The sequence below is a fragment of the Neolamprologus multifasciatus genome, chromosome 23 (genome assembly GCF_963576455.1).
Source record: "Neolamprologus multifasciatus chromosome 23, fNeoMul1.2, whole genome shotgun sequence".
Taxonomy (NCBI): Eukaryota; Metazoa; Chordata; class Actinopteri; order Cichliformes; family Cichlidae; genus Neolamprologus; species Neolamprologus multifasciatus.
In genome coordinates, this window is record NC_140460.1 from 6,022,008 (window position 1) to 6,038,560 (window position 16,553).

The 16,553-nt window shown below is 40.4% G+C and overlaps 1 protein-coding gene across 3 annotated transcripts in view; it reads left to right on the forward strand.

Moving 5' to 3' along the window:
- The window catches only part of ncanb (neurocan b), a 202,129-nt gene that overhangs the window by 67,895 nt on the left and 117,681 nt on the right, over nucleotides 1-16,553 (forward strand). For all 3 annotated transcript variants that reach the window (XM_085152483.1, XM_085152482.1, XM_085152481.1), the window contains exons 7-9: nucleotides 2,877-3,170; nucleotides 4,097-4,966; nucleotides 11,620-12,819. In XM_085152483.1, coding sequence (XP_085008609.1) covers nucleotides 2,877-3,170; nucleotides 4,097-4,966; nucleotides 11,620-12,819 — 2,364 coding nt within the window. The remainder of the gene's footprint in view (nucleotides 1-2,876; nucleotides 3,171-4,096; nucleotides 4,967-11,619; nucleotides 12,820-16,553) is intronic.

Genomic DNA, 16,553 nt, shown 5'->3' on the forward strand with positions numbered 1-16,553 from the left:
TGATGATGACCTGCCATTAGATCAAATAATTCATATGCAATAGTGACAAGAATAGTGCTCACAGCATTGGCGACTTCTCTTTTTCTAAACATAACATCAAACATTATACAGAAATATCCTCCCTCAATGTCTTGGGGTGCATCTGTGACCACTGCAGGTCACAGATGGATTCTGTTGCACCCTGATACAGAAGAAACACACGTGGTCTCATGTAAAAACAGTATTGCTGACCTCTGATCGCCTCCCTGAGGGCAGTGTTTCTAGACTCGTCCATCCCATCCATCCATTCTCTTCGGCTATAATAGAGCAAGAGGCGGGGTGCACCCTGGACAGGTCGCCAATCTTCAGTATATGAGGTTACAATGAGGTTATTATATGATTACTGACAGTGGCCCCATCAGTTATCTTACTTTATCAAGCGAGCATCCTGTTTTCGTCACATTTGGTTGTTTAATAACAATGGCTGGAGTATTTTAGTGTCACTTTGAGTAAAAACTTACGTGCTTCTTGTGGTGTTGACATGAGGAGTGATCCCAAGGTCAGTGAAACTGTCTGTCCTTTCCTGATAAATGCATGTTCTCTTCTCTGTATTAAACAGTGACTGAGTTGTTTCTTTATTATCTTTTTATTGAATATATTCCTTTATCAGGATAAATTAAAATTAAAATGACTGGTAATAATAGATTATGATGGACATTTTATGACCCTGTCTGTCACAGTGACAGATGATGCAACCTCAGCTTGAAAGACATCAAGTCAGCCAGTGACCTTTATGATGCTTATTCCTCTTAAACAGTCATTGATGTGCTTTGAGATTTGCCTTCTTTCTTCTCAAACGTCTCAGTTACATTTTTAGCCCTCTATTCTTTAATCTCAACATTGGATACACAGTATTTGTTGCCATCTTGATGAGGACTGAGCAGCGGCTAAACACCAGGGGGGAATTATGGATATAAATCAATCAAACTAGTTGATAAGTTTTATTGTTTTTAGGTCAAATTAACAAACATATCTAACATTTCGCTCCTCGCGTTTGATTTAATTGGTGACTGAAGCCTCTCCACTCCTTACTTATCTTAGATAGATGAGAGCTGCGCAAGTGTGCTCAGGCATCACAAGTTCACTACCGCTCATACTACATGACAAGCTCTATGAGTGCACTTTACCGTACGTCGGGTGTATCCTTTGTGTAACGCAGTATATTTAAGCTGTCAGAGCTCTGATTGCTCTCTTGTTGCCACACTTCTACGAAAGCCATTCTTTCAAGTGTTAGTGCTGTTTTTAGAGAATATTAGATCACCTCCAAAAATCCAACTGTAGATTGTAAGTATGTGTTCCTCAAGGGGGGAAAGTGATTATCATCTCTCTCTCCTCCCTGCTGTGCTGAGCGTGGTGTTTCCTCTAGAGGAATGATGGGCTCAATGCTGAAATGGCAAATATTAACACTGCATATATTCGTCATTCACACCATAATCACATCTACGCCTGACTGAAATTAAGTGTTTGTCATACTTTAACCTCGTGCAAATTCCAAAGCGCAATTATAATAACCGGCATCCGTTTTTCTAATAATTTTAACACCTCATTCTGACCTGCAACAGGGGTTACTTTATCTAGGTCTCTCAGTATGAGGTGTGCAACTGTCATTAAGCATCATAGTAGTAAGAAAGCCATTCCACTATTTAAAGACAATATTAACACCTAGTATGGGACTGATGTGCTGAGAAGAGAAAATTGTACGACCATCTCTACACTTTGTATCCTGCAGTTAAGAATGTTGTTTGGTGGAATTAACAACCTGATTGAAGTAATCAGCGAATAATTGTCTGCAGTCAAAGCAAAATTCCTGGGTGATACATAGCTGGTGTTTCATTCATTAATAAGAAAACAACAAAAACTAAAAGATGAATTAATAAACTCAGCAGCAGACCTTTCTCTACATGTACAAAAGCTCAGCTGGGCTTGATTTGCACAAAAAAATGACAGTAAATAGGTCTTTCGCTGATTTGTCAATCTTTTCTAATTTAATCTGCAATCTATAAAAATTAGCACATTTTCAGCACCTTTTAAATGCCTATTTAAGCATCTTCTATAATAGTTCTGACAAATAACACCTCATGTATCCCCTTTCTGGCTCTTTCCCATTTTATTTTGCTTGGATCTTGACCTTTTTAACTGCTCAGAAAAACTGAAGTGACATTCTTCTTTCTTGACATAAATCTCCTAGATCCTCGTATCAAATGTATTCTTCTGTTTTCTGCTCCTCATTCTTACTGTCCAACCCTCCAGCTTATATATTTTTCATCACCACACCCTGAGCTGCCAGCGATCATATAAATGCATTTGTGCTATGTTCTTCTTGAGCACTCTCTGTCTTGCCTGTTTTTGAATTTCTTTTTTATCAGCATCAACAGCACCATTCTTCAGCCTCTTTTTTTCTTCTTTTCTTTTATTCGCTGTCTGTGTACTTAGATCTTCTTTTTTTTTTAAATGTCTTTAATTGCAAACAATTTGCTTTAGTCAATACTTTGAATTACTGATTTCCTTTTATTATTGCAGGCAACAATAAATGCCTTCTGCTTCCTCACTTCTAGTCTACACCTCTTACTTTTTTTACAGTTCACAAAGGAGAAAAAGAAAATGTCTAGAACCGATTGCCGTTATAGCACCTTAAAAGAAAATACTAATACGATTCAACCAAGAAGAGACAGACACAAACTCAAATTCACGTAACATCAGTTTGCAATACCAAATGATCCAAGAATCAACCAGCACTCAAAATCCTGCAACTGCCAACCAACTAAACAAAAATGTTCTCAAGGCTGAAGTGCTTTTGCTCTGTAATACAACTCAACGTTTCTTTTTACACCTTCCAGGTGAGGTTTTTCACTCCACAGTGCCAGAGAAGCTGAGCCTTGCCACCGCCTCCACTCACTGCCATTCCCTGGGAGCCCAGCTGGCTACTGTTGGGCAGCTCTTCCTCGCCTGGCAGTCTGGTCTTGACCAGTGTGATCCCGGCTGGCTCGCTGATGGCAGCGTTCGCTATCCCATCAACGTCCCGCGGAAGAACTGCGGCGGAGACGAGCCTGGGGTACGGACTGTCTACAACAACCCGAACCGGACTGGGTTTCCTGACACCTCAGCTCTGTTTGATGCCTACTGCTACCGAGGTACTAAGCCCTCTGCGATGGTTACATTGTGGTAATTGCCATGGTAACGAGCGTTGTATCTGGGGAATTGTTTCCCCTTCTGATTTTTAATTAACATGAGATGTTGGAGTCACACATGAAGGAGTTGTGAAGAGACTGTGCGACATTTGCTTCCCCTCAATGGATATCGGGGCTTGTATTTTGTGGGTTGCTGCGCTTGCAAGACAGAATGGAAATATGGATCAAATAAGAGTGAGAGCACGACTAAAGCAAGTCTAGCTGGGGTCTGCAGTGACTGTGTCTGGCCTTGTCCTCTTATCTGCTGACACACGAATAAGTTGGGCTCATCTTCAAACCGAATGAGCTATTTTGTTCACTGTTAGTAGCCAACTTCTTCCAGCAACACACACAGAATAAGAATTGATATCATGAGAAGACTACAAATTAATATTTAGGTAGGAAGAAAGGAAAGAATGACAATTTCGTCTTTCACATTGTCAGCCCATGAAAATGTAACTGAAGTGAAACATCTGCATAACCCAGTAATTTTAAAGTAAACAAGAACAGCGTGAGAGCAGAGCAGCAGTGAATCTGTCAAAACAAACAGCTGACAGATGAACCTCTTCATAGCACCAACAATGCTGAATGCAGATTTACAAGAATGCCTTTCAGATAGCTAAAAGTAGATAAAAATGGTAATGGATTTCGTTTATTAACATAGATATGGTTCGTGTGAATAATATTGTGGATGCAGTCACATTTGTATATTTGCTGATTTCAAATAGTTGTAATTTTTTGTAGAAAAACAGATCTACTTGTGATATCTATAACACATGTGTGACCTACTCTGGATTTAATCTTCTTAAAAATAAGGAATGTGAGGTTTTTGGCTGTGTTGTAACGTAGAAGACAAAACAAGTCAATTGATGTGTGATTGTGTGTTTCAGCCCACCAGCCAGCAGGGGTGCAGGCTGCGCAGCCACAACCTTTGTATCAGACACCTCACCTGGCAGCAGAGGCCATGTCCTTATTAACCGAAGCCCAGGATAGTGCCTCTATTCCTAAGACTTCCACCTGGACTGGCCTTGTTGACTTAGATGAAGTACGAGTCCCGTCCATTGCCGGAATCAACAACTCGTCTGAGATCTCCGAAGAGCATGTGATCATCCACTTAAGGCCTGAGGAGGGTTGGGATGAAACTCAGGATGGACCTGGAACGCCAGAACCCAGCCAGAATGAGTCACACAGCTTAAAGAACAGCAATACTTTGGGCGTTTCTGACCTTGAAACCTTCGAGAAGCATGGAGGCTCTGCCCATGAGGAAGAAGATGGAAGCTACTTTGGATCTGAGACCCCAACATTATCCTCAATTTCTACTTCCACGCCCCAAGTTCAAACCAGTAATAGTATTCTGACTGACTTTGTTAACACTCTTATGAGGCCTTTTAGATACTGGACTCAGAGTGAGGAAGGTGATGATACAGAGAAAACACCCATGGTGCCAAACGAAAAGACAACAAATAACCAAACACAGGGGGAAGCGCCCAGCAGGAACCCAAGTTTTCCAAAACCCAGTGGGAAAAAGGGCAGCATAGATAATGCCATTATGGAGGACAGAAGTGGCACTTTTTCTTTCAGGAGTCCGGTGACTGAGCTGCAGAACTCAGAAGAAGGTCTTTCCAGTGAGGAGAAAGAGGTGATGCCATTGATTCAGTTAGTACCTGCAGTCCAGAGCACAGAGGCAAGTGGTACGAGCAGCCCTCCAGGAGAGAGAACAACGAGCCCCATCGCTGACCACACTCAATCTGCTGTTAAAGGTATGAGTTCAGCTTTTAATTTGTATGTATATTTCTATCTACAATTCAACTTTACCCTTTAAAACAAATAACTACGTGAAATTGAAACAGAAATGAGCCTAAACTGAAGCTGTTTTGTTTCAAATGGAGGCGGGGTGCATTTGAATGTCTCTGGTAAATATAGAATCTGTTTGTGTCATGCCTTTTAAATAGTCTCTGCCTCTCCATTCCACTCTATCTTCTTTCCCCTCGAGTATGCTATAATATATTCCTCCGCAGGGCAATTTGAAGTATCGCTGTAAATTTAATTAAACAGTAATTGCAAACAAACAAAGGGGGCACAGCACATACAGTAATGCAGGGTGTTGGAGTGTTCTGCCGTCATTCTCATATTTATTGAAAAAGCGCTTTGTTTACATTGCAGGCTGTAAGAGTAACAGCTATGCTTACTTTTTTAAACCTATTTGAATGTGATGAAATGTTTTTTTTTGCCTTTTGTATTTTTGTTTAAAAGAGGACAACTTACTGCCTGTTTTTTTTAGGAAATGGCGCTATATTAGACTATATTAGTGGGAATACCTGTGGCTAATATTATAATATAGAATAATATAGAAACATTTCAAAATCCATCTTTCCTAGTGATTAACAAGGATACACAAAAAATCCAAACATACAAGTCCTAAAATCCTGAGATTTAAAGGAAAACATGAGAATCTGGAGTGCAAAGTCTGATATATAATACTGTGCTAAAGTCTTGAGCCCCTCATTTCTTTTTGCTTTGATTCCAAGGAGCCAGATTTTCTTGTGATTGTTTTAAAGTGGCGTTGGGCTATAGTTCTCTCAGCTGTCTGAAGGTTGTTGCGAAATCGATCAATGTAGAGCAGTGAGACAAACCACGGAGGCCCCAGAAAAGTGCAATCAAACGATGAGTTTATTAACAGCCAGGAGAAAACATCAGCATATGTCCTCTGACCAAAACACATGTTGTGGACACTACACTTGTACATCTTTAAGGGCTATAAGCAGACATAGAACTTCAAGGTAATAAACTTCAAGCCCCAGAGACCCTGAGGGGCTAATTATTGACTCTGGTCATCTGTTGCCAAGTAGAGTAAAATATAGTGAGACACCAAATGAGTTAAGGCCTCAGGCCTGACCCATTCCTAGATTATATGTGTTATATGTATTTGTAAGCGTGCATGCAATCATCCTTCTATGTTCTAGTTTCCCTCAGCATGTATCACCTGGACAGTCACGCCAGTGAAGCTTAATGAACCGAACATCAACTCGAAATAAGCACAAATATGCAATGTATATGAAATACTTCTGGCTGTACCTGTAATAAAAGTTAACATAATGGAAGGATCCTTAAATGAACATCTTCGATAAACAACTTTAATGCAATATCAATACTGTGAGAAATATTATTAGATGAAATAATGCTGTAAAGAATGTTATTAATGCAATTCTAATGATGCAGATTATATGGCAGCAATAAAAGAATTTCTGTATCTCCACAAGGTCTTTCAAAGTTTGTCTTTGATCATTGGCCGCTCTTTCACACATTTTCCATCCACTCCCTGTATGTGGCCATTTTGAATAGAGTGCCTCTTTGCTTGTTAAGCCACCTAAGACTGACCTTCGAATCCTTCAAGCATTAAAAGGGCACCTAACTCAAGGGACGAGCCAGCGTTGTCCACACATAACAGGCAACTTAGCAAAGAGCACATTTTAAGCTGTTTCTTTAGCTAGCCTTATAATAGCAGCCTGTTGTAAAAGCACGTCATTTGTTGCTATTTCTTCTGTTGAATCTACAGAAATGCCAAAAATAACACAGTTTGATTGGCATAAAATAGTGTTTGTGGTACAATAAAGTAATTTTCAAAGAGTTATTAGCCAAAAACAGGCATTTTTTTTTTAGCATAGTTTGCTGTGTGTCCTTAAAAGTTTTGAGGAAACAGGAGAAACAGAGGACAAAAGAAGAAATGGCAGGTCTAAAAAAAAAAACTATCTGCAACAGAAGAGCAGTATCCAGCAAAGACCTGACAGAGGACTTGAGAGAAGCAACTGGCCCTTCAGTTGATTCATCATCCATTCACTGAAGCCTTGTCGGAAATGGTCTCTATGGAAGTGTAGCTGTCAAGGAGCCATTCTCGGATAGACAACAGCAAGAAACGCCTGACAACTGCCAAATTACACAAGAGCTGGGCTGAAAATCAGTTGGCAACAGGTCTGATGGAGTGATGGCTCTAAATGTGAAATTTCTGGTTGAAACCGTGATCAACAAGTGTGGAGCAATTCAGAAGACAGGCACAACAGTGAGTGTCTACAGCCATCTGTAAGACATGGTGGAGGCTCTGTCATGGTTTGGGGCCACATTTTAGCGAGTGGTGTTGAAAATCTTGTCAAAATTGATGGAATTATGAATGCAGAGAAGTACCATCAGATTTTGATCCACCATACAATACCGACTTTAAAGTATTTGATTAGTAAATTAGTTAATTGATTAGGTCAGTGCATACAAGCATACCTGGATGGAAAAACACAATGGAACACTATCAGTCATGGATTGGCCTCCCCAGAGCAACACTCCCGAAGCAACGCTGCCTCATCTTGACAAAGAAAAGAACAAAAAGGTAGCCAACATCCAACGAAGAGCTTTGAATGTCCTTCAGGAAGAATGGAGAACTATTCCTGAAGAATAGTAAAAGGAATTACAAGAAAGCTGTCTAAGAGAGTTCAGGCTGTGTTAAAAAATAAATATGGTGTTACCAAATACTGACTTTAAAGCTCATCAAAATTATATATTGCCTTATATAGTGTATTCTACTATAATACTAAATTAGAGCACATCAGAAAGAGGTAAACAAGCAAGGCTAAAAAGAAAGTGTACTACAACCTTGGGTTGATGGAAGCAGGAGGCTTTTCTTTAATGGCTGCCACAAATAACACATCCATGGCGCCAGCTAAATAGGAAAGATCCAAAGTAAGACAAACATTTACACCAGCAGCCAAAAGAATGATTCAATAAAGGTCCAAGGCTTTTCTCACCTAGCGATTGCTGGCTTTATTAATATAAATACTCACTGCTGTGCTACCTGAAATCCCATAGCAACCCAATCCCAAGGTATTAATGAAAATCCATCCTTTAGTCCGCATGCATTATTCACAACCTTATCCAATTAACATGGAGGCTGGGCTGCAATGCCGTTCACTCTAACCACCATCCATGTCTCTGCCAATTAGGCCCCAGCTCTTTGAAGGTAGGCAGTAATGATCACTACAATATCGGTGAGCAACACACGAGGAGCTTGAGTATAGGAAGGGAGAAGCAAACAAAGGGAAAGATGGAGGAAGGAGTGTGAGGTGTAGTTTTTCTTTTCTTTAATGTTGCTGTGATGGAAAACTGCCCAGCTCATGTCTAGTAGAACCAATGAGCTAAATTAGCTGTTGTTGTGCATCAAGGGCTCAACACTTGATAGCGATTAACATTGCTGTTTTGTCTCTTTGATTGAGGGGGAGGAAAACATTTGTTAAGATGGGAATTTATATAATGATCACATTTATTTCACATTCTTTGCATCAAGAGCATTCAGTTAAATTATTTGCCAAGAAAATATGAGTATTTTGAACATTTTAATAAACTGAAACAGCACGTTAACAAATTATATTCAGGTCAAGAATCACAGCTGAGGAAATATTTGCCAGCTTCATACCAGTCTCAGAAGACAGTGAGGTCTTCACACTGACACTCAGTGTGTGATTCACCTGGCCATGCAATAACTTTACCTCAGTCTTTTTTTATTAGATGCCATATCTGTAGATGGAATGAGCTGGCATTCGTACCATCTTCTGTCTCGCGCTCCTTCTCTTTCTATCATTGTCAGTCTCCTCGCTCGCAATTTAATATCATGTCTGCCTGACCTGCAGGGATTCTTTCAGCCCGTTTACTCCACTAAAGTGGAGTCAACGCAGCAGAACCACTCAGTGGAAGCACACAATTACTGTCTGAATGAGGTTCATTATAAGTTTATTTTGCAGCATTTTTGCTCTGAGTTCTGGCCATTTCCACCAAGCCCTCCACCAGCAGATTTACAGCAGCTGAGCTGAACTTTAACCATGCTCTAAATAGCGCCATGAAATCACCCAAACCTATGCCTAATTGTCTCATTTTATTTATTACATGGGTCATTACATAGATGATCAAACCAGATTAATGTGTTTAATTATTCTCACTTCCATCAGTGTGTGTAGTAAAAGTATGTAATTAGCTATTTGGATTATTAATAGGACAATTACGCCAGGCTACATGGCTCTTATGGAAATGAACCTCAGGCTCGTAAACCTCACTTAGGCATACGGCAACAGCGAACCTTTTGAATAATTTACATACACCTTTAATATTTTATGCATAGACATATTTGTGCATGTTGTCCATCTTGAGGTAATTTGTTGTGCTGTATTGCTATACTTTTCTGACATGTTAACTGAACTGAGGGTAGCCAAACTGGACTGAATGATTATAAAGGTGGGATCACTAACTAGACCTCTCAGTAATGTGACTGCACCACTGTCCTACAAAAATCCCCACGAATCATCCATGAGTTACACACAGACAGAATGAATTATTGATGGTGTAGACAGAGTCTGGTTTAAAGCTGTAAGCTGATAACATACAGTGGAACATTTCATCTAAATAAACAGATCGAGATGGAGCTTGTTGTGAAGCCAGTCATTTGCTTATCGTGCTGCAAGTGCATCAGCATTTTTCCACATGGCTTCTCTCACTACAGGCAACTGTATACCAGCAGGAGCTTGTTTTAGGTAAAAGAATCCACAGGGAGTGGAGAAACAGGGACAGAGAAGTGTGAAATTACATTTGAATACATCCTCCCATCCTTTTGGTGTGAATTTATTCGTGGGCATGTGTGCATATACTCCAGAAGAGGAGGTTCCCATTTTTGTCTACAAACTCCAGCAACTTTAATACCCACACTGATCAGCTCCAGAGGTGCAGAAAAATATCCAAAACATCCAGCTTACAGTAAATGGCAGTTAACTGCTTCTTTTAGTTTGCCAAAATTATCATTTGACTACAGCTTCAAGGAACACACAGCAGAAAAATTGAACCTACATCTCAGGTACATTGCGTCCGTAGTAAACGTGTAAAAGCACAGTTAAGATTTTAAAGACATTTTAATACACTTTAGGTTGTTGCAGCAGTGCATAAAAATGTAGAAAATATAGTTTTATGGAAATAATAGAAAAACATGGCATGGCTAAACTACAATTATTCTCTGCAGGTGATTGCGTTACAAACCAAGACTAAGAAGAGTAAATTCTACTCGAGAATGCAGCTTTGAGGGCTTTTGGGCTCCATAGGCAATAAACACATCTGAGAGAACTCTAGATTGTTTACTTTGTTTGATCTTGGTTAATATAATTCATTCTGAAATAATGTGTTTAAATTATTAACTGCTTTAGTTTATTACATGATAAATATGATGAACAAAAACTGTACTTTCCAAGCTCAATTGGAAAGCGCAGTTTTGGATATTTCTGTGCTCCGGTCAAGCGCGAGGAACATTTTGCTGTTCTTTTTTTTTTTTTTTTGCATCCTGAATGATAAGTGTTTATGAAATCAGTTTGAAACCATAGCCACTCAGCCTGATTGATCAAGCAACCAAGAATTATTCTTTGTTTATTTAACTCCTTTTAAAAAAAACAAAAAAAAAAACAGGGATATTACTGATGGAGCTTATCGAATTGTTGCTTGTGTAATCAGGAATCAAATGATAAAGAGAGGCATAAAAGGAATGACTTCATGGCATTTCAACCTGCATTGTTCCATGGTGAACTGCCTCTTCATTATTTACATGCATTTTCACACACTTGATTATTTTTACACATTTGGACCTGATTATTTGAGTGTTTCTCTCACCAAGACTTAGCTAGGACTGGCTGGCTGTGCAAGCCCTTTCTGACTTGTGTTTCCCTACTGGCAGGCTTACAGCCACTTTATCTAAAATCCTCCATTGGATAGACTCCAACTCCAACTCCACTGTTTTGTGTTGCATCAAATGATGGTATTCTTTGCTTTTAAAGTTCACTGTTGGTCTCTAACCAAACGCTGTGCAGTGCAGAACAAGGACCACTGTTCTTAACTGCTCTCTAAGGGCGCGAGGTTGCTCATGGCTCTGTGGTTTATTTGCCGTAAAGTAGGGCAACTTTTATTTGCAGAGTTGCATCATTTATGTTGTGTTATTTATTCGTTCTTTATCAGTGGGTGAGTGGTTGCACAAACCAGTGAACCTACCTCATTCTTCAATATTCAACCTTTCCATTACCACAAATTGAATCCAATTCCAATTCGGTTGGGAAAAAAGCAGAATTCTATTATCTCATAACTGCGTACAATGTGTGTGCAGGAATAAAGGAAATATGCAAATACTATGAAAGAAATCAGATACAGTTAACACACACCATTTCCAGCTCAGAGCACTGGCCACAGCAAATCTGTGTTCTTGCTGTTATCATTCATTTTTTAACTATGTTCCCTGAACAGTCTCCATGGGCTTGATGTAGTCTGTGCTTGAGTTTTAAATTGCTAATTCTAGATAACATCCCCTGATGCTTTGCTTAATTAGTCTGTTCTGTCTCTGTATTTTCTATAGAAATCCCTGAATCGGATCCCACTGAGAGCTCACCATCCAGTGAACATGTCAACTTCTCCAGTCTTCAGGGTCTCAGGCAACATCCTACCTTTGTTCCTGCTCCCAGCTCCCAGTTTCAGTGGGCCATCAAATCAATGCGCATTCCCAAACTAGGCCTTCCTAAAAATGTGGGCTATGTGGGTAAAAAACCCACCTGGGAGCCAATGGAAGCTAAAGCAGGACCCATTGAGATGATGACCCTGCCCACCTTCCTTCGACAGGACTACACAGATAATTATTCAGGTGAAGGCAAAGAGCAGGATACAGAGAATGCCAATACTCCAACTGCCAGAAGCGCATCAGGAGAGGAGAAAGTGATAGAGGGTAGTGGAGAAGGGAGCAACGTGCCGGATGGATTTGGAATGAAAGACAACAATTTGGACAGCAGTGGCATCAAAGTGATTACTGAGTCGAAATCTTCACTCAGCCAGAGTGATTTTGCCACTGTGACTGAGCGCACAACTCTGTCCCACTGGCAGCTGGTGGAACAGCCCACCACCCCACCTCAGGTCTCCCAGGAAACAGAGTCAACAGAGGAGGCTAGGGGCGAGATCTTCTACATTCACAGGCCTACTGACAAGCTCTCATCTACCTCCTCACACAGCGGGGAAGTTAGTTCAAACTCCGGATTCACCCCAGTTTATAGAAAAGACAGTAAAGGTACAAGCACTGATGAGGTGATGATTACCAGACATGAGGCTTTGATAGAGATGCTGACAACTTCTGAAATGACGACGGCAGAGCTTCTGGCCAGAGATGCACAGACAGTGGATCCTGCTACCACAGCAGCCACTATAGAAAATAGATCTTATACAGAGGAGCCATCTATTTCCATTTCGTGGGCTCAGGAAGACAAGGAGAAAGCTACAAGTTTCCCCAACATGCAGGGCCTCTCATCGACTCCTGCACCCGAAGGAGCATCCACAACCACTTCTGGAGTCATTCACTTGACTACTGCCGTATCAGACATCAAGGTTGCTGCTACAGAAATGGAATCCAGATCTGCCGTTTCTGAGTCTTTTGTCGTGGGAAGCCACTGGACGCCATTCAAGGGCTTAAAGTCAGAGGAACGTAAAACCCCGCCTACAACAGAAGATACTGGTACAAAGAATCCTTTTGGCATTCTTGTACCCAGCTGGGAATTTGGGCTCATCCCATCAGGTAGGTTAGCTTCATGTTGTTCCCAGTGAATTAACTGTCATTAGTGTCTTCATCATTGTGATTGTCTAATCAGCAGAGATTTATTTAATTATGTATGCAGATTAGTTGGAGACAAAAGCATCAGTACCCTCCACCTTAAAACTAACTCAGATATAAAACATATGCTCCCAACTTGGTCTGTCTGTCACTTGTTGTTTCATTCTACATCTTGTTTCTGTCTCCTGCTTTGACATATATCATGCATTCTTAATCCAGCCTCGTTTGCCCTTTGTGCCTTCACATTTACTTTCATTCCGTGTCCCACCCTCCCACGCTGTTATGGAGACAACTTTAGACAGAGAAGTAGTGCAGTGAGGCGAGACCAGCTAGGTCTTAGTGAAGTAATTAGCGGGTCACAGTGAGTGCAATTAGGTGAGCTGGGAAGAGGCAGAGATTCTAGTCCCCAACAAATCAATGTAGACACAAACTACAAGATGGAACTCGTAATAGACTGTGGTCTCTTCTTCTGTCTCATTTTCTTTTGTGTTCATGTTTATTTGACTCGAGCTTCCATTTTTGGCTCAACTCTGTTTTCTTATACACTCACAATAATTGCAATGTCTGTGCTCTTTGTCTCGCCACAATCACATCGATTTCTTTTGATACTTAATGCACCTGCTACTTGTGGCACAAAACCTCAAAGTAAATGAACACGGCATATGCTGCATGCTGTATAAGTCTACTCAGGTCTCTGAAATTTGTCTGGTTTTAACAACCAAAATGTGTTTGCTCCATGTTTAATGAATCTATGTGGAAGGATTGCAATATTTATTGCATGATCCTCCTTAACTAATGCCTTATATTCATCCTCAGATCTGTGCTTCTAGGTTTTGAAAATGCATTTTTAAAATCATGATTTGGATTATGAGTCATCCTGCTCAGTAAAGTGCATTTCTAAAAGTTTTATGTCATCACATGGAGTTGGTGCTGTTGGGAATCACATTGCATGTGGCCCACATACTGTACAGTTTTTTATATATATGTATATGTATATTTAGATAGATAGATAGATTTACACTACCAGTCAAAAGTTTGGACGAACCTTCTTATTTAATGGTTATTCTTTATTTTCATGACTATTTACATTGTAGAGTCTCACTGAAGGCATCAAAACTATGAATGAACACATATGGAAAAAAGTGTGAAATAACTCAAGACATGTTTTATATTTTAGATTCTTCAAAGTAACCACCCTTTGCTTTGATTAGTGCTTTGCACACTCTTGGCATTCTCTCAATGAGCTTCATGAGGTTGTCATCTGCAATGGTTTTCCAACAGTCTTGAAGGAGTTCCCACAAATGCTGAGCAGTTGTTGGCTCTTTTGCCTTCCCTCTCATCTCATCCCAAACCATCTCGATTGGGTTTAGGTCTGCTGACTGTGGAGGACAGGCCATCAGGCACAGCACTCCATGACTCTCCTACTTGGACAAATAGCCCTTACATAACCTGGAGGTGTGTTTGGGGTCATTGTCCTGTTGGAAAATAATCAATGGTCCAACTAAACACAAACCGGATGGGATGGGATGTTGCTGCAGGATGCTGTGGTTGCCATGTTTGAATCAATCTCCAACACTGTCACCAGCAAAGCACCCCCACACCATCACACCTCCTCCATGCTTTTCTGCGCCACACAAAGACACAGCGGGTGGAACCAAAGATCTCAAATCTGAACTCATCAGACCAAAGCACAGATTTCCACTGCTCTAATGTCCACTGCTTGTGTTTCTTGGCCCCCAAAAAAATCTCTTATGCTTGTTGCTTTTCCTTAGTCGTGGTTTCTTAGCAGCTATTTGACCATAAAGGCCTGATTCGCGCAGTCTCCTCTGAACAGTTGATGAAGAGATGTGTCTTCTACTGGAACCCGTAGCATTTATCTGGGCTCTAATCTGAGGTGCTGTTAACTTGCAATTTCTGAGGCTGGTGACTCGGATGAATTTATCCTCAGCACCAGAGGTGACTCTTGGTCTTCCTTTCCTGGGGCAGTCCTCATGTGAACCAGTTTCATCATAGCACTTGATGGTTTTTGCGACTGCACTTGGGCACACATTCAAAGTTTTAGCAATTTTCTCAACTGACCGACCTTCAGTTCTTAAAGTAATGATGAACTGTTGTTTCTCTTTACTTAGCTGATTGGTTCTCACCACAATATGAATTCTAACAGTTGTCAAATAGGGCTCTCAGCTGTGTACCAAACTGACTTCTGCACAACACAACTGATGGTCCCCACACTATTAAGAGTTCAAGAAATTCCACAAATGAACCCTGACAGGGCCCACCTGTGTAGTGAAAACTATTTCAGGTGATTACATCATGAAGCTCATTGAGAAAAGGCCAAGGGTTTGCAGCGCTGCCAACAAAACAAAGGGTGGCTACTTTGAGGAATCTAAAATATAAGCCAAATTTAGAGTTATTGATCATTTTTTTCCTTGCTACACAATACCATATATCTTGTTTTAATATATTTGATGTTTACAGTATGAAGACATTGAGAAGGTGTGTCCAAACCTTTGACTGGTATATGCATTTAAAAATGATTATATATATTAAAATAAAAAGTCTGAATATATCGAATGAAGTCATCCCCACAGGAGAAATCAGATTTGGTCGAGTGATGTTTTCTAGTTTACAGGGAGCTGTAAAGCAGGAGATGAGCTTTCATCCATTTAATAACAACAGGAGGAGGAGATAGATTTTGATTTCAGTCAAATGCACCCCAGCAAACCAATAACGTAGGCTCAACTCTGTCTTTCGCTTGAGGTGCATGCATTCAATATATTTCACATTTTATGAATGCTTTCCATGGAGCATGACCATGACCCATTACGCAATCATTTCATTTAGCGAACGTGTAAATCCTGCCAAATTATTTTATTCAGAGAAGGAAAAAACTGTTTATATAAGTGCAGCTCAAGGGCATTTAAAATGAATGTAAACACTATATTCTCTGTGTTCAACTTTTTATTACATCAGAAAAATAAAAGAAAACAGTCAGTAGTAGAGGACATTTTGTCTTTATCATGGTGATATTTGAATGGACTGAGTGGCCGTGCTCTTGTTGAGTGATTAGAAGCATGAGACCACTTCCTCTGTGTGACCTTTTATAGTTGTCAGTTTTTAGTACAGAGGAAATTACAGCAATGGTTGTCTGCCCATTACTTCAGAGAGATAGAGACAGAGAGAAGGGAAAGGGCAGGAGGATGGACAGCCCTGGGAAGTAAGAATAGGGGGCGGGAGGGTTGAAGCAGAGCTTGAGAGAGGTGAGCGTGTCCTCCACAATGCTGTGGGTAGGAGAACATAAAGCTCTTTAATCATTGATCAGAGACTACACTAACCATAGTCCTGTGGGCATCCAGAGAGCACATTGTTCCTCCCCATGTTTTCTTTTTCCTCTCCTCCTTTTTCTTTTTTAAATTTTTCTTTTACATGTCTGTGCTTCCTTCCGATCTTCATTCATCGCTGTCTGATCGGGCTCAGCCCCTCTGTGTTCTGTTTGGCTATATATCTCTGTGATAAGACAATGGTATATAACGAAACACCCAGCTTTTCCAATCCCTTGTCGCTTTGCCCTCCAGCTAAACCCACACAGATGGGTGGACACACACACTCAAACACAAACACATACATAACCGGGAAAAAGATATGTGAAGGAGCACCAGCATGCAGAGCTCACTCTGAAGTAAACCTCTCTAATCCAT